The sequence below is a fragment of the Chlorocebus sabaeus genome, chromosome 7 (assembly GCF_047675955.1).
Source record: "Chlorocebus sabaeus isolate Y175 chromosome 7, mChlSab1.0.hap1, whole genome shotgun sequence".
Lineage (NCBI taxonomy): Eukaryota > Metazoa > Chordata > Mammalia > Primates > Cercopithecidae > Chlorocebus > Chlorocebus sabaeus.
The window spans coordinates 126,790,482-126,809,363 of record NC_132910.1 but is presented as its reverse complement, the minus strand read 5'-3'; the positions used below and the strand labels follow the sequence as shown (position 1 = coordinate 126,809,363).

Genomic DNA, 18,882 nt, shown 5'->3' with positions numbered 1-18,882 from the left:
AATTAATATAAATAATCTTCCTATTGAACATTTTGGTTGTTTTTATATATAATATTGATGTACAGATTCCTATGTTCTGCAGATGAGTATTTTTAAGGCACTTTAGAAAAATGCATGTAAATTTCATTATATTTCATTAATTTTTTAAGGATTCTAAGTTATCTATTTTCAAAAGTTATCCTACAACATACTTCAAGATGCAAAGTGTACAGTGGAAAACACTTGGGATTTGGAGTTAGACTTGCTGAAGTTGAAATTCTCACTCCGCCACTAACTAATTTGGGTAAATTCTTTACCCTCTCCAAGTTTTCTTTGTATAATTATCCCCTGCTTTTCAAAGTTTTATGAGAATGAAGATACACATATACGTAAAGATTTAGAATGCCAAGCACATAGCAGAAGTTCAGGAAATGTTATTTCTTATTGTTGCCATTTTTGTTGTACATATATGTATCCCAAAGGGACCATATATTTGTTTCTCTGCATGCATCTCTATTTGCTTGAATCTACAATTAATTAAATCATAGCACTGCATTCCAAACCAGAATATTTAACATCATCAGCATACCTTATCATGAAGGTCATTTATCTCTTCAGTACATCCTGGGTAGAAAGCACAGAGTTTTATTAAATGTAGTTCATTATCAGGAATCATCAGGAGAAGATCGGCTGCCAAATTCCTGTTAATGTAACAAAAGGGGACACTTCATTGAGGAAAAGATTTAAAAATAACATTCATAACTATCTCAAAGAAAGGAAATTCAAATAATATATCGTTCTTGCTTTTCAATTTATGCAAACATTATTAATTACCTAGGTAATTATGAAACTACTCTAAATGCAGATTACCCAAACCAAAGGTTATGAACAGCAAACATATTTACAAATTCCGAAATATTAAAAACTAAACTTTACATACATGAGTCTTAACACACTTAGAATTAATTTTATTATTACAGAATAATTCTCTAATCAGTTAAGTAGTTTTGACTATGTTCTTTGGAGTGAATTATAAAGCAAAAATTGTGAAAGTTAACTCTCGTCAACTTTTATTACGCTTGTCAATATTGACAAATTGTATTAGCCAGCTCAGTGAAACCAGTAGAATACTGAGTCATTTTAAGTTCATAATTTTGGGTATCCCACATATTTCTTAAATGATAAGTGGAAATTAAAGATGGAAATGTAGTTTTCTTATTTACTTTTTTTTTTTTTTCTTTTGAGGCGTAGTCTCATTTCCTCTGTCTCCCAGGCTGGAGTGCAGTGGCACAATCTCAGCTCACTGCAACCTTTGCCTCCTGGGTTCAAGCAATTCTTGTGCCTCAGCCTCCTGAGCAGCTGGGATTACAGGCGTGCACCACCATGCCTGGGCAATTTTTGTATTTTTAGTAGAGATGGGGTTTCACCATGTTGACCAGGCTAATCTCAGACTCCTGGCTTCAAGTGATCCACCCACCTTGGCCTCCCAAAGTGTTGGGATTACAGGCATGAGCTGCCGAGACCAGCCTATTTACTTTTTAAAGATTCAATCAGTGGAGTAAAGCAATAGAGGGTTTTAAAAATATAAAATGGTATGTACTTAGAAGATTTATATCAAAATATTTTCTGTAAAATCCTCTTCAGATCACTAAGTGAGGAGTTAATGAATGCATGCATCATAACTGAGAAAACACCTAACTTTCAATAATTCAAGATATTGTTTTTAAGAAATTGATATATAGCCACACAGAATAGGTGACCTTAGATTAGGTGATATTTCACATAAGAATTTATAAAGCTGTGTGCTGAGGCCTCTGAGAGTAAAACCCCACTTAATCTTCTTTGCGAAGACATCAGTAAAATCTATATTAGTCATTTAAGTAAATTGATTCCTTTTTAAAACTTAAGAGGTGCTTAATTAAGAATATAATAGGAATAGAGATAATTGGCAAGTTCTGGTATGAAATCCAAAATGTTACTAAAAATAAAAAATACACACATATCACAAACTATCAGGATAGTAATATTTTAAATTAGGCTTACTTTAATGTTTTTAGAATAAGAAAAACTTTAGTGAAGTTTGTTACATAAAATATTTTGATAACTCATCATTTTACTAATAAATAATTTTCTAGATAATATCAAAAGAGAACTGCTAAAAGATCACAATAATTTTTCATATTATTTTCCCCTAGCCATTTAAAAATTATACATAATATCTTTCCAAATTGCCACATTTTCTATTACACTGGGCAGGTTCCATGTTAAGAGTAGTTTAGCTGTTCTTGCTAAAATGTATGAATGATGTCATGTGTTTCCTCCTATCAAAATTTAATAGCAGTTTTAAATAATGTCCATGAAAATATAGAAATTATTTGTTTTTACTGTGTATAAAATAGCTGTGCTAAAATTCTGCTCAAATTTCAATGAACTACAAAATTTGACTTTCTTAATGTAGAATTATATCTTCATACGGTGAAATTTTAGCAAGGCCAGCTAATTTCCTTCAATGTTTAATCAAATTCACCCTTTTTTGAGAATTCAGTACACAAATGGGGAAAAATGTACATATAAAAATGATTTAGACCAATTGAATGATCTAAAATATAAAATTTCACTATCAGAACAGGTATTTCATTCTGCTTAGCTGAGTTAGCTATTATTTGGTATTGCAGGAAGTCACATTTCATTTATTGTACAACTTTTAATTATAAAATCATGAGTGATTATAGGAACTTTTCTCAGTACTTTGTAGTCAGGTTTTATGTGCTGTAAATTATACATGTGAATTGGCATACTATAAAACAATGTGAAAATAGTTGATAAATATTTCTTAATATGAGAAAGCATTCAAATAATAAAATAAAGGAGTGTATACATTTTAAATGAACATGTTCTTAAATAAAAGTAGATAATACCTGTATCCAACAGATGGAAAGCTAAAAGAAAATATTAAATATGAATACCATGATTATACGATGAGTATCAGGAAGAAATAGACTCTTACAGTAAATGTAAAACACATGAGGTGTTTATAGCTTAAAAATTATGCGCATCTTTATAAATGATGTAGCTATGTTTTTTAAAATCTGTGCAGCTCTACTACTAGCCAGGAGGATCACAGATTTCTCCTGAAAACAAAGCTAATCAGCACCACATTTAAACTGTTTCCTAGTTTCTGTTACATCTATCTATGGATATATTAAAAAGAATGGTTGGGGTGGGGGTGTTACAAGGAGTAAGTTTGTTTTTTCTTAAAAGTAACTAAGACATATAGTTAATTGAAAAATATTTAGTCATAGTATGTAACATACAATGTTACGAGTTTGAAGTATGAAGACGATGTAGATGAAGACCTTTAGGATGACCCACTTCCACTTAATGCATAGGAAATAGATTTCTCTTCCTTATGATTTTCTTTTCTTTTTCTTTTTTTTTTTTGAGAGGGAGTCTCGCTCTGTTGCCCAGGCTGCAGTGCAACGGCCAGATCTTAGCTCACTGCAAGCTCCGCCTCCCGGGTTTACGCCATTCTCCTGCCTCAGCCTCCCGAGTAGCTGGGACTACAGGCGCCCGCCACCTCGCCCGGCTAGTTTTTTGTATTTTTTAGTAGAGACGGGGTTTCACCGGGTTAGCCAGGATGGTTTCGATCTCCTGACCTCGTGATTCGCCCGTCTCGGCCTCCCAAAGTGCTGGGATTACAGGCTTGAGCCACCGCGCCCATTTTCTTAACAACATTTTCTATTCTCCAGTTTATTGTAAGAATACAGTATATAATACACAAAGGATACAAAATATGTGTTAATTGTTAATGTTATCGTAAGGCTTCCAGTCAACAGCAGGCTATTAGTAGTTAAGTTTTGAGGGAGTTGGAAGTTATAGATGGATTTTGGACTGCTTGGGGGGTTGGCACCCCTAACTCTCATATTGTTCAAGGGTCAACTGTATACGTATTTCCCTTTTGCTGCCAATTTTTTTTTCTTTTTTTTCTTGAGACGACGTTTCGCTCCTGTTGCCCAGGCTGGAGTGCAGTGGCATGATCTTGGCTGACTGCACCCTCCATCTCCTGAGTTCAAGTGATTCTTCTGCCTCAGCCTCCCAAGTAGGTGGTATTACAGGTGCCTGCCACCATGCCTGGCTAATTTTTTTTTATTTTTTATTTTTTTGTATTTTTAGTAGAGATAGGGTTTCACCATGTTGGCTAGGCTGGTCTCGAACTCTTGACCTCAGGTGATCCACCCACCTTGGCCTCCCAAAGTGCTGGGATTACAGGTGTGAGCCACTGGGCTCGGCCCTTTTACTGCTTTTTACCTTCACTTTTTAAAAACAAAACCCCTTTCATCTGATGACGACTTTTAGCATGAAATCAGCCATCTTCGTGAATAAATAATTTGAATTAGGCTTCATGCTTTGAGATGAGGGCAAGTCCCTAGGTAATTGACTGTTACAGCTCTTGATAGAGGGATAACTAGATACTCTCAGAGGAGACTCACCATTAAGTACACTGACGTCTAAAACTGATGGAAGGGTGCTACTACATTTTAGTGGGGGGAGGGAGCTCTTACATTACTGTAAGATATATGTAAAAATCAAAACAACTTTGAAATTCCCGATTCACTATAAAACCTTCAGATTCAGACAAAAAAGAAGAATGTAAGTGTTGTTCTTTTTCCCGAGTTGGCTGCAGATAAGAAAGTGGTACAGGTTGGATATCCCTCATCTGAAACGCTTGGGACCAAACGTGTTTCAGATTTCAGACTTTTTTGGATTTTAGAATATTTGCATATACATAATAAGATATCTAAAGGGTGGGACCCAAGTCTAAATACAAAATGTATTTATGTTTCATATATACCTTATACACACAGCCTGAAGGTAATTTTATACAGTATTTTTAACAATTTGTGCATTAAACAAATTTTTGTGTTAAGTACTTACGTGTGAAATTTTCCACTTGTGGTTGTCATGTCAACACCTGAAAGGTTTTGGATTTTGGAGCACTTTGGAGATTAGATTTTTGGATTAGGGATGCTCACCCTGAGTAGTGTGATAGATAACAATGCAAACTTCAGAACTGATTTATGTAGCTTTGAATCTTGGCTCTATCACTTACTGCGACCTCAGGAAAATCAAAACCTACCACATGGAACCTAGTGAAGTTTTACATATAAAGCACTTAAAATTGTGTTTGGCACAGAGTAAGCAGTATAGAAGTGTTAGTTAGCATTAGTTATTATCACTACCACCTGTCATTTTCAGTAGTTATAGTCATCTGTATAGCTCCACCTCAAGGGTGCTGTGTGTGTGCATGGGATTTGTAATGGGGAAAGGTCACAGTCCTGATAAATTCATTTAAAAACTTCTTGAGGTCTTAAGTATTTGAGAAAAAGAAAAGATAAACATCTAAAATAATCTTTATTCCATAAACATCTACTGAATGACAGAATCACATATTTCCTAATAGAGCCTCTGTAACAATGGATTGTTTGACTTAAGGCCAGGGCTCCGCAGATACGAGCTGGAATTGCTCTGGCCTGGATTTCCGGGCTACGCCAGGTAATTCCCAGGGTCTCTTTCTTTGGGTATTGCCAGAGTCTGGGGGAGGTGTCCTGTTTCAAGTGTCCAGCAAAACCATTTTTCTTGCTGCTTTATATTAGAAAAGTGACTTTATTGTCCAACTTTGAAATAGGACACAAGATCTGACAAGAAAAAGTATAGATATGCAGAATTTTAAGATGTGGGAATATGTGTTCTGATCATCTTAAGAAGAGCACCTTTGTTGTCTCATGATACTTTAAGTGCTTGAAACATTATGGAATTACAACTGGGCTACTTGAGAATGGATCATGGCAGATTTCATTATATAACCATGGTAGTTCTCATCATTATGACATTGTTATATCATTGTTTCCTTCCATAATCTTATCCTTTATAAACAAGGTGATCGTATATCCTCCCAATGCATATCTTATCAAATGGAATTTATAATGTTTTAAAAATGTATTCCATCACTATGAAATTATTCTTTGAATTTTAAAATTCTTACCATATTGAAATCATCATGCACTTTCTCGCCAGTAATTCTAGGGCATAGTGGGTTGCTGGTGCTGCAGACTCTCCGAGTACTGTGCCCACACAGACTGCCAGCTCCAGTTCATTTCCGCGAATCAGGTATGCCATAGCAAGCTTGCTCAATAAGAAAATAATTTCTTCAGTTGCACAGATGCTGGGTAGGTTCATCACTCCCCTCCAAGCTCATAGAGCAGATAAAGCAGTATTAACCTATAAATCAATTGTTCTTAGAAAATATTGACTGTAATAGCCCTATAAAGTAGTCATGTAAGAGTAATTGCAATTTTCAGATGGAAAAGTTATTGAGACATACAGAAAATGTTATCAGGTCAGAATTAAGGAGTTTAGAACCCTTAGTTCTATTTTTGTACTTAATTAATAACACTCTATGATATTCTCAATATGTCCTTCAATCTCCATATCAGAAAAAAATGTAAATTTTTTTTTCTTTTCTATTATACTTCAAGTTCTAGGGTACATGTGCACAACATGCAGGTTTGTTACATATGTATACTTGTGCCATGTTGGTGTGCTGCACCCATCAACTCGTCAGCACCCATCAACTCGTCATTTACATCAGGTATAACTCTCAATGCCATCCCTCCCCTCTCCCCTTTCCCCATAATAGGCCCCAGTGTGTGATGTTCCCCTTCCAGAGTCCAAGTGATCTCATTGTTCAATTCCCACCTATGAGTGAGAACATGCGGTGTTTGGTTTTCTGTTCTTGTGATAGTTTGCTGAGAATGATGGTTTCCAGCTGCATCCATGTTCCTACAAAGGACACAAACTCATCCTTTTTTATGGCTGCATAGTATTCCATGGTGTATATGTGCCGTATTTTCTTGATCCAGTCTGTCACTGATGAACATCTGGGTTGATTCCAAGTCTTTGCTATTGTGAATAGTGCGGCAATGAACATACGTGTGCATGTGTCTTTATAGCAGCATGATTTATAATCCTTTGGGTATATACCCAGTAATGGGAAGGCTGGGTCATATGGTATTTCTAGTTCTAGATCCTTGAGGAATCACCATACTGTTTTCCACAATGGTTGAACCAGTTTACAATCCCACCAACAGTGTAAAAGTGTTCCTATTTCTCCACATCCTCTCCAGCACCTGTTGTTTCCTGACTTTTTAATGATTGCCATTCTAACTGGTGTGAGATGGTATCTCATTGTGGTTTTGATTTGCATTTCTCTGATGGCCAGTGATGACGAGCAAAAAATGTAAATTTGTAAGAGCTTCTTCAAGATTTTACAGTTATCTATTACTTCCTAAAGTCAATATATCTAAGGATAAATGCACAATAGAATCTATATCTTTAATTAACATTTGCTTATTAAATTAGAGTCAAATGGAAGGTACTTTAAACCTGTAACTTGTGAATAATACACTGGAAAATAAGTGCTTTCATTTGTATTTTTTTCTTATAATCCTAACAACTATATGTGAAATAGGTAAGGTAGGTATTAATATGTTAATTTTAGAATTGAAAACATTTGAGATTCTGAGAGTTAAATGACGTGCCCAAAGTCAGTATGTGACAGGAAAGACTCAGATATTTTGGGTCCACGTCCAGTGATTCTTCCCTTTACTACATGGCGCCTCTCATATATGTTGAAATGTTTAAAACAAGGTTGTTACAAATAGGTATCCTGTGGTAGAAATAAAAGAAAACAAAAGTTCATAGTCTATGTGTACTTAAAACAAGAGCTCATAGTTTATGTGTGCTAATTAGGAATGTAATTACTTAATTGGAAGGCATGCAAAACCAGATCTCACACAGAAAGTCACCATATCTTTTCCTCTCAAACACCATGACGTATCTAAAAAACTTTTCATTCGCATAAATCAGTTTTAAATGTCATACCTCAATATTATCTACGGCAAGATGGCAACATGCGGCTAGTACTGCTCGACCATCTTGAAAATACCATTCTGCCAGTTCTTTACTGACTTTGTGCAGGAGTCTAGAAAGAAAAAATGTATGTATTCTGTATAAACACAAGTATTCCATTATAAAAGCAAACCAATACTTTTTCAAAGGTATGATAAAAAGACCAAATACAATTTAACTTGTCATGCTTGCTTTAAAGACTTGTTTTTAGAAAAAAATAAATCAGGAAAGTGGTCTTTACAAGTATATGGTCTGATACGCCTCTCCCTTCCTCTATCCTCACAAATGTCAGAAGAGAAACCTGATTTTAAAAGCTTACCATCCTGCACTGGACAATTTATGACTCAGCCACAGGGAAAGTTAAGTGTAGAAGAATTACAGGTTGAACTGAAATTTTTCAAAATTTAGGTGGTATCCGAAATACAGCTAGCATGTGTTAGCTTTCTCAAATGTCAAGTTGAGAAATGGCAGAGAATGGCAGTAAAGACACAGGCAAGAATACATTATTCTCAACACACTATTTGCTTAACATTTCATGATCCTCTTCTACTCGACGAGTGTCTTAAAAGTTTAAATATCCTATTTTCTGAGGTAATAATAGGAGCAAATAGAAAGGATGGGGGAAGGCAGACTATTGGATTAAAAAAGGTTAGAGGGCTGAAAAATTCTAATTTCCTTTTCTTTTTTAAAATAACTTATCAGGATTTCTTCTTTGAAAGATGACCAAATGTTATTCTAGACACCAATATTGGGGTCATGGGATTATAAACTATATTCCTGTGAACTTATATACACTAACTTTATATACACTTATATACACTAACTTTAGAATAAAACATGAATAAGTAGTCTACCTTATTTTCATCATTGGTCCTCTCCAATAGGTTTGATTAGTTTGTAAGTGTTTAGGTGCCTTGCTTGCCATCTCTCTAGTAAAATGCATTTTGCTTTTCAGAAAGCTATATAAAATGTGTATAAACGGAGTCTCCATGCCTGAAATTTTCCTATTCATCTAGGAGTAGATGCTGTAACGGAACTGGATCATGGTGAGAAAGGTTGAGGCAGTCAAGTCCTCAGTATACAAAGAAGGATGAATTATAGAGGCTTTGAAAATTCCTAAAGGGAAGACAACCATAAAACATATGGACCCAGAGCAAATAAATCACTCACTCATTAAAGTCTTCCTTGTAGATATCATCAGAATATGAAGCTCCTTTAGGCACAGAAACATGTAAGGGCTGCATATTTCCTTCACAAGCAGCCTAGGATTTAATTAAAGATTGAATTATTCTTTAGCTAATTGTTGATAATTGACACATTTCAGAATATTATTCTGAGCAAAGTATACTTAATGTTTGAAATTTATACTATAATTTGGAGATAATCTTAGAATTTGAGGACAAATGAGATGTTATTGTGTGTAGCAAAAAAAAGCTTCAAGTGAATTATTACTAAAAATAAGTTGTTCAAATGCATGGTATATAACATTCAGCAGCATGTGAAAAGTTTAGAGTTCAGAGATGCTTATATGTTTACAGATCTAAAATAAGTTTGGCTGTGTGTGGTGGCTCATGCCTGTAATCCCAGCACTTTGGATGGCTGAGGCGGGAGGATCACCTGAGGTCAGGAGTTTGAGACCAGCCTGGCCAACATGATGAAACCTCATCTCCACTAAAAATACAAATGTTAGCTGGGCATAGTGGTGGGTGCCTGTAATCCCAGCTAGGGCTGGGGCAGGAGAAATCGCTTAAACCCGGGAGGTGGAGGTTGTGGTGAGCTGAGATCGTGCCATTGCACTCCAGCCTGGGTGACAGAGCGAGACTCCATCTCAAAAATAAAATAAAATAAAATAAAATAAAATAAAATAAAATAAAATAAAATAAGTTCACTGTGTTCAGAACAAAAATAGTAAGCTCTCAAAGGATGAGAAAGAAGGCCCGGAAGGAGGGCAGAAACCAAACCCTTTATGACTTTGTCAATTAGGTAAGGGTGAGCTACTCAACACAGTCTTCTCCCTTCTACATGCTCCCCCATCCATGTGTGTGACTTGTGTAATCACATGGTTTTACCTGTGCAACAAGCAGAGCTTCTTTAAGCCGACCTCTTGACATGAAAAAATGGACCAGCTTTTTCACATCACCAATGGCTATGCAGTATGGAATGACATCATCCTTATCTTCCTGGATTAATTGGTCAGCTCTCCTAATAAAATAAGGACAAGTTTTTAAACAATATATTTTTTGAAGGTTTTTAGGTGAATTGAGATTTTCTGAAAGTATGGCTAAAATTTGTAGCAGATTTCATAAGCCCCTTTGGCATATCACTTTTTAAAAAGACATTTTATAATCAAATTACATGTGGAAGACAGATAAAAGTTACATGAAATAATAAATACTATAGGAATTTGTTTGCCCTTAGAACAGGACATAAAATATGCCTGAACATTTTAGATCTTAAAATCAATGTAGTTTATCTATTAAAATGGGCAATTAGTCTATTCAAAAATATGTTTTATACAAGATATGTGTGATAGGATATCAGGTGGATTAAGCAAATATTTGGGTATCTACATTGTTAAAGACAGATAATTTTAATTGTTTTAGGAAGCATTAACAATGAATAGAGAACCTTGAAGCTCAAGTAGCTTAAAAATCACTAAGAAGGAGAATATAGAAACATAAATATTAACAATAACATGTAGAATGTTTTAAGTGCCCTAAGTGGGGAAGATTACAGAAAAATAATATTCCAGACATGTGAAGGGAGAAAGGGAACGGTAATCTTAGAGACTGTGAAGGGTGCACATGTGTCTGTTTCCATATATGCCTCTGTCTCTCTGCACCCATCTCTCTCTCAATCTCTCTCCCTCTCTCTGTGTATGTGTGTATATATCTTCTCATCTAAGTCTCAAGTATTTTCTCAATGACTAACCCCCTAGTTAATTCTACCCTCAATGTTTAACCTCAGTTTTGTTTAAAAAATAACCTGGTCTATTTAATTTATGCTACCATTTGCATTAAACCAGAATTCAATTTTTAATCTTTGGGTAGGGGTAGCAGATATTCTTCATGCCGAAAATGGAAAATATTTTTCATGATATTTGCCAGCTCACTGTTAACAGTCTCCAATTTCATAGGGTCATCGAAGTATTCCTCAACAGCTATGTTTTTACTATGTGACTTTGATTTTCTTGTTATAGCTGTTTAGAAACAAGCTGGTTACAAATAATGATCTACTTCCCTGGGCATTTGAAACTATGCTTGAGAGACTGCCAATCTGGATGAATGGCTGGATCTATAAAGTACAAATGCAGGAGTTGTGGAGAGACTACTTTCTGGCAGCTACATGGGCTAAGGGGCAGAGAAAATCAGGAGTTGGCTTTCAAAGATAAATGAAACAGAATTGGAAGAGTTTTGTATATTCTCATTTGCCTCCTCCTTTTCCTTCCCCACTAAATCTATTCTAATCTTGCTTCAGTCTCCTTCTTTCTACCAAAACAGCTCTTATTAAGATCAACAATAACCTCCTTGTTATCCAGATTTCTTATTTGGGCTACAAAATCAAGACTGCCTATTGAACAATACCACAAAATCACAAGGAACTTCAAGCTCAACATGCCCAAAGAGAACTAATGATTTTTTTGTGCTGTTTGATTCAAATCCTCTCCTAATGGTTTTGCTTTTGTTGTTGTTTTAGTTGTTTGTTTTTAAATCCCAGTGATTAGCAACAGCTCCTATCCAGTTTTTCAAACCTAAAACCTAAAAATTTTTTGTGATACCTTCCTCATCTCTATTACCAAATCCAGTTAATTTTAACTCCTAGACATATCAAATTTGTCTACTACTCTCAGTGCCCGCATCACTACATATGGCATCCACGCTACTGCTGTCTCCTGACTCAGCTACTCTAATTGCCTTCTAACTGGCCTCCTCATATCTGCTATTGACCTTCTCTAATCTGTTCTTGATATTTCAGCTTGTGCAGACATTCTAAATGAAGAACTGGTCACATCAGTTTCTACCCTATTTAAAATTAAAACCCTTTAATGTCTTATGTTCCTCTTAGGATAAGGAAAAAAAGCTTACTACATTTACAGTGCCCTAAAACCTCTAGCTTGTGCCTACTCTCCCTTGGCATCACTTCCCCCTGGCTCTTGCACTCTAGCTACAGCAGTCTCCTTTCACAGAGTTCCTGTATTCTGCTCCCTAAGCCTAGGATGCTTCCTCTAGCCTCTTCACTTGGTTATCTCCCACGTATTCTTTATAGCTCAGTTCATATGCACCAATCTTGGTCAGGTTTCCTTTGTTCCAATTTATCTGAGGATACACCACATTTTAAATTCATAGATACCTAGCTAGCATAGAAAGTAATGTAGTAGCATATTAATATGACTAGATGCTAGTAAAATGTGTCAATAATCACGTAGAATATAAACTACGTTTACTTTTATTCTGCAATATTAACACTGAGTGACTCCACCTTGGTCTTAAATGGAATTCCATTAAGTTTTTGCTGAGATTGAAATAATGTTTTGTGAAATAAATATCCTCTGCTAACTTGACTTTAAGGATTTGGTGAGAGCAGTAACATTCACAATTGTGCTGTGAGGGTACAGGGACTTAGAGCACTGGGGATTCTTAAAGCTCAGGAGAGGGAGCCTAAAATCTGATGGCTACAATCAGCCTGTTGCTTCACTTACTGTTGGGAGAGCAGGTGCTTGGGAACAGTCTACTTTCCCACAGCAAATGTGTTAATCCTTCCGAATTTTATGTTTAGTCTTTGATTGATCTTTACTTGTGTCTGTAAGAAGCAGTTGATTTTTTGCCACTAAACCATGTTCCATAAAAGAAAAATCCAAATTTCTGTTTTTAACGTCAGAAGCAAGGTAACTTATAGTACTCTGTAAGTTTAGCACAGTGATTGGCATAGAGTAGGCATTAAGTAAGTATTTGTTAAATGAACAAATAGCATAGAAGAGAGTAGAATAAAATAGAACAGAGAATAATCATATGTTGTAGGTTTAAACGTGTCCCTCTAACAATATGTTGAAGTCCTAACCCACAATACTTGTGAATGTAACCATTTATGGAAACAGGGTCTTAGCCGATGTAATTAGTTAAAGTAATATGGGTCATACTGGATTAGGGTAGGGCCTCAATCCAATATGACTCATGACTTATAAGAAGAGGAAATTTGGGCACAGAGACACACAGGGAATAATGCCATGGGAAGATAAGGGAGAGACTGGAGTGATGCATCAAAAATCCACAAGATGCCAAGGACTGCAGGCGACCAGACATCAAGAGAGAAGCATGGAACTAACTCTTTCTCAGAGCCTCCAGTAAAAACCAACTTTGCTGACAACTTGATTCAGACTTCTGGCCTCCAGAACTGTGAGAAAATAAATTTCTATTGTTTTAGGCCACCAATTTTATGGTAATTTTTTTTTTTTTTATGGCAACCCCAGGAAACTAATACACTTGAGAGCAAATCTTGTTGGTTTACTGCATTCTAAAACAAGAATGTTTAGTTAAGTTTCCTCAGTGCTCAGACCCTTCTTTATCATCAGTGCCTTCCTCATATCCACAGGTAAGAAATGGCAGGAATTAGTGCCTACAGAGATTTTTGGGATAATTCATAGAATAGTATTTCACGAACCTATGCTAACCTTCAGGAAATCTTGCCACTTGTATTTCAATACCAATTTATTAATCAGTGAGTATGTTTGCTGATCTGTCCTTCTCTCCATTGACATGGGGAAATTTGCCTTCTGCTATCTTCATCAGAGGCCAAATCAAATTCAAGAACAGCAAAATTATTTGTAACTGATTCATTTCATTTACTGTATCAGTAGATACAAAATTTAGTTATTATTTAAGACAACATAAGAATAAGAAATCTCAAGAGCTACTGCATATTTATATACTGCTTCTATTTTAACATGGACCCTCTCTGCCTTACCTCTGCATTAACTTCTTCCAGTATTTCACAGAGACCCCTGGTGCAACTGACAGGGCTTTGTCCCACTAGAATAGAAGGCAAAAAGAGCAGGAGCATATTAATTTCGGTTGCTCTGTATAATTCTTAAGACACTTAAAAAAGATTCCTGTTTATAATATAGAAATTACAGAGTTCTTGAGTCCTGATTTGGTACCCTCTGTCTTCTTTTTGTTCCATAGTCTTAAAAAAAATCTTTAAAGAGCACTAATTTTACCCCTCTTAATAATATAAAAGAAGCTGGGCATGGTGCCTGATGCCTGTAAAGCCAGTGCTTTGGGAGGCTGAGGTGGGAGGACTGTTTGAGTCTAGGAGTTTGAGGCCAGCCTGGGCAACACAGCAAGGCCCTCATCTCTACCAAAACATTTTTTTTTTTTTTTAATTAGCCAGGTGTGGTGGTGCACACTTGTAGTTCTAGCTACTTGGGAGGCGGAGTGGAGTGGATTGCTTGAGTCCAGGGGTTCGAGGCTGCAGTGAGTCGTGATGACATCACTGCACTCCAGTCTGGGTAACAGAGCGAGACTTCATCTCAAAAAACCCAAAACAAAACAAAAGAAAAGACAAAGTAAAAAAGACTGTATTGACATGGTTAAATTCCAACAACCCCTCAGCTCCTTAGGGAAGGACTAAATGGTTGGTGTCATCACTTACAAAAGTGTCTTTAACTTGATGGAGCTTGAAGAAGTTGAGAAAAATATTTATTTTTTACTGTTATCTTTTAATTCCATTTTCCACAAATTTTTAAAACATTAAAATATTTTAAAATAAAATATGTAAAATTATACTATTTAGGGAAAATCCAGTCCTAAACCCAGAGAGAAAGAAAGAGAAAAATGGAAGGAGAGACTGAGGGAGAGAAAGGAAGAGGAGAAAAGAAATAGTAACTAAAATATGTTCTTTGAAAAATATATTGACTCATCTTCTAATACAACTCCAGAGTAATTTGTTCTATGGTGTTCAAAATATTAATATTTTTATTTCACTGCTACTTACATGAACAAATATACCATCTATGTCTCTTTTATCCTTTCCTACTCATTTTAATAGATTTTATTTATTGTCATTTCTTCATTTAACTCATACTTGTCTTCATATTTAAAAATTGGACTTCTGTTGAAGAAGCTCATTGTTTAATAAAGGCTGATTGTTACTGTTATATGAAAATATAGATTTCACTGAATTCCAGTCTAGAGTGGAACTGAGAAGAAAATTTTCTGAAATATCACTACATGAATCAAAATTCATTCTAATTAAGGCTCTTCAAAACACTAGGGTTCTACTGTAATTATCACTAGAATATTGGTAATTAACCAGAAAAGAGTATGTTAAATTTTAAACAGGCAATTTTTAATACTACATATTTAAAATCATGTTACCTAAAAGGTATCTTAAAATATGTTTTCAGGGGAAATCTGTCTCTAACGGAAGAAAGAAGTTGGAATGTAGATTAAATTAACTTTGAATTCACCACAAACTCTTTCAATAGAAACTTGTCTAATAAATAAAAAAATTAAATGTTTACCTAATCCCACAGTATTAAGCTTAAACAAATAAAAAACATTCCTAAGGAAGTGATTACGAATAATTCTAAGGTCACCCATATTTCTTTTCTTTTCTTTTCTTTTTTCTTTTGAGATGGAGTTTCACTCTTGTCACCCAGGCTGGAGTGCAATGGAATGATCCTGGCTCACTGCAACCTCCGCCTGCTGGATTCAAGTGATTCTCCTGCCTCAGCCTCCCAAGTAGCTGGGACTACAGGCATCCACCACCACGCCCAGCTAATTTTTGTATTTTTGGTAGAGACAGGGTTACACCATGTTGTCAGGGCTGTTCTCGAACTCTTGACCTCAGGTGATCCACTTGACTCAGCCTCCCAAAGTGCTGGGATTACAGGCATGAGCCACCATGCCCAGCTTAGGACACCCATATTTCTAACAACTTGCACAGTTTTATGGATCATTTTAAGTACATTGATGAACCTGCATAACAATAAAATTATTAAGCTTCACAAACAGATACCTGATTGAAATAGGCTTTGAGTTAAAGGCAGTTTCAATTATATTTAATCAAATATAAAACTCAGAAAGATAAAGAATTACACTGTTCTATCAAAATTTATTAATTCCTTTTCTCCTTGACTTTTGATAGATCTTCTCTGCAGTAGTGGTGCTTTAAAAAAGCAACTTTTAGTTAAATATTTACTACTTTACAAGGAAAATTTTTACATTGCTCCTAAATTAAAATACTTTTAAATTTATAATGCCTTTTCAATAACATTTTAAAATGGCACATTATTTGGGGTCAAGCAGTAATTCATTGTTTTCTTGAAGTATGTGGAAAGTAAAAAGGTGAGCTAAATTTAGTTTTGATTTATTTTAATGTAACCATATTGCTTAGTTTTACTTTATATTATTTGCAAGTATTCTTAATATTATGCTTTGGAGCTACACAATTAACTAACTTAAACATTTTAAAAGATGATAAGCTATAAGTCCATGCCATTCTAACCATTGTTTTGGTGAGGCAGGGAAAGGAAGAATTTTCACTGAACTAAAATGCACATACAGAAAAGGGAAAGGTACAATCAGTTTACACAAACTGAATGTGCCCATGTAATCAACACCCAGGATCAAGAAACAGAAGCCCCATTCTCCCGTGTTCCATTGTAGTCACTACCCATCTACCAAAGGGTAGCAAAAGCATCAATTCATCCTAACCTTTTTGTAAAAATCAGTTTTGCTGATTTAGTCCTCCATTAAACAATCATCATCCTTTATCAGATGATATTCAGCAGAAACCCTTTTTCTGGCCAGTGTGGGATTTAGTTATGACAAGTAGTATTAGCAAGGGGATTCTACTGTGAACTAATTAGCCAACATAGTTTTTTGTTTGTTATGTTTGTTTGTAAGAAGTTAAGATTCCAGCCTAAGGTGGTAGTTCTCAAACTTCAGAATGCAAGAGAATAACACGGAGAGCGTATGAAAACGTAAGATGGCTGGGCTCCAACCCCCCAGTTTCCGATTCTGTAGGTCTGAGGTGAGACATGCATAGGGATCCCCAGCGATGCTAATGCTGCTGTCCTGGAACACTTTGATAACTACTCTCCTAACGTCTACACTTAATATCAGATTGATAGAGAATCAATTAGATCTGTAAAAAAGCAAGCTTTTTTTTTTTTTTTTTTGAGACGGAGTCTTGCTCTGTCGCCAGGCTAGAGTGCAATGGTGTGATCTCGGCTCACTGCAACCTCCGCCTCCCAGGTTCAAGCAATTCTCCGCCTCAGCTTCCTGAGTAGCTGGGATTACAGGCACATGCCACCACGCTGGGTTAATTTTTGTAGTTTTAGTAGAGGCGGGGTTTCTCCGTGTTGGCTAGGCTGATCTCGAGCTCCTGTCCTTAAGGGATCCTTCTGCCTTGGCCTCCCAAAGTGGTAGGCTTACAGGTGTGAAGGTGTGAGACAGCGCACAGGGTATATACATTTATTTTCCTTTTTTTTTTTTGAGATGGAGTCACCCAGGCTGGAGTGCTGTGGCACGATCTCGGCTTCCTGCAACCTCTACCTCCTGGGTTCAGGCGATTCCCCCTGCCTTAGCCTCCCAAGTAGCTGTGACTAGAGGTGTGCACCACACGCCCAGCCAGTTTTTTTTTTTTTTTTTTTTTTGTATTTTTAGCAGAGACAGCGTTTCACCATGTTGGCCAGGATGGTCTCAATCTCCTGACCTTGTGGTCCACCCAACTTGGCCTCCCAAAGTGTTGCGATTACAGGCACGAGCCACTGCGCCCAACCTTTTTTTTTTTTTTTTTTTTTTTTTTTTTTGAGACAGGGTCTCTTTCTGTAGCCCAGGCTGGAGTGTAGTGGTATGATCATAGCTCACTGCAACCTCTGCCTCCTGGGCTCAACTGATCCTCTCATCTTAGCTTCCCAAGGTTGGGATTACAAGTGTGCACCACCATGCCTGTCTAATTTTTTGTGTTTTTTGTAGAGGTGGGTTTTACCATGTTGCCCAGGCTAGTATCGAACTCCTGGGCTCAAGTGATCCACCCACCTTGGCCTCCAAAGTGCTGAGCTTTTTATTTTTAATACTTAAAATTGAGTATATTCTTAATATTTAGACTACTATGTTAAACTCATTAGTTTCACTTTCATAGCACATTACCTCTCCAAGTTCAACCATAAGTTCACAGTATCTCTGAATTTGTCCTAATCTCAAGTGGATTTCAGCAGCTTCCTTCAGTCTTTCCTCCTTAGTAGGTACACCAATACCACCACCAAATTTAGACATCTTGACTGTTGTTAGTTCTTGAGCTTCAGACTGGTTTAAAAAAGAAAATAGAATTTAAAAAAATCTGTCATATTTTGTTTTGTACGTATCACAATAATTTGTTGCATATTTCAAAATAACTAAAAGAGAGGAAGTGAAATGTTCTTCACACACAAAATAAGATAAATGCTTGAGGTGCTGGATACCTCAGTTACCCTGATTTGATCAATACTCATTGTATGCTTGTATGAAAATATCACATATACCCCATAAACTATTATGCATCCATAATAATTAAAAATTTTAAAAATTGTTTTACAAGAGTTCATAACAATGAGCACATAAACGTTACATGAATACACTTCAAAAGCATATAGCTCTGGAAAGTCAATATTTTAAAAATATTTTTCTCCATAAAATATGATAGATTTCGAAATATAATATTTTGGGGGGGGGTGTGGGACACAGGAGGGGAGAGACTGAATCCCATTTTCCTTAACCCTGTTCAGGTGTTGTAGTTACACAGAACAGATAAAAGGTAATGATACAGTAATATACAACAATACAGAGAGGCCTCTAGTAAAAATAAAAAGTTACTGGCTTACTTTAATTAGCTCCTCTCCTGTCAGATTTTGCAGTTACAGTCATTAGGTGTTTAGTTTGCGATTAAATAAAG

General features: G+C 35.9%; 1 protein-coding gene across 9 annotated transcripts in view; it reads right to left on the bottom strand.

Annotated features, from left to right (window-relative positions):
* WDR17 (WD repeat domain 17) overlaps positions 1–18,882 on the bottom strand; it is a 115,488-nt gene that overhangs the window by 13,274 nt on the left and 83,332 nt on the right. For 7 of the 9 annotated variants that reach the window (XM_008000300.3, XM_008000306.3, XM_008000314.3 and 4 more), the window contains 8 exons: positions 18,102–18,257; positions 13,909–13,973; positions 10,017–10,149; positions 9,118–9,209; positions 7,921–8,020; positions 6,023–6,162; positions 2,898–2,918; positions 569–680 (listed from right to left, as the gene is read on the bottom strand). In XM_008000300.3, the coding sequence (XP_007998491.3) occupies positions 569–680; positions 2,898–2,918; positions 6,023–6,162; positions 7,921–8,020; positions 9,118–9,209; positions 10,017–10,149; positions 13,909–13,973; positions 18,102–18,257 (819 nt within the window). The remainder of the gene's footprint in view (positions 1–568; positions 681–2,897; positions 2,919–6,022; positions 6,163–7,920; positions 8,021–9,117; positions 9,210–10,016; positions 10,150–13,908; positions 13,974–18,101; positions 18,258–18,882) is intronic. The other 2 variants (XM_008000309.3, XM_008000303.3) reach the window with 1 other exon arrangement.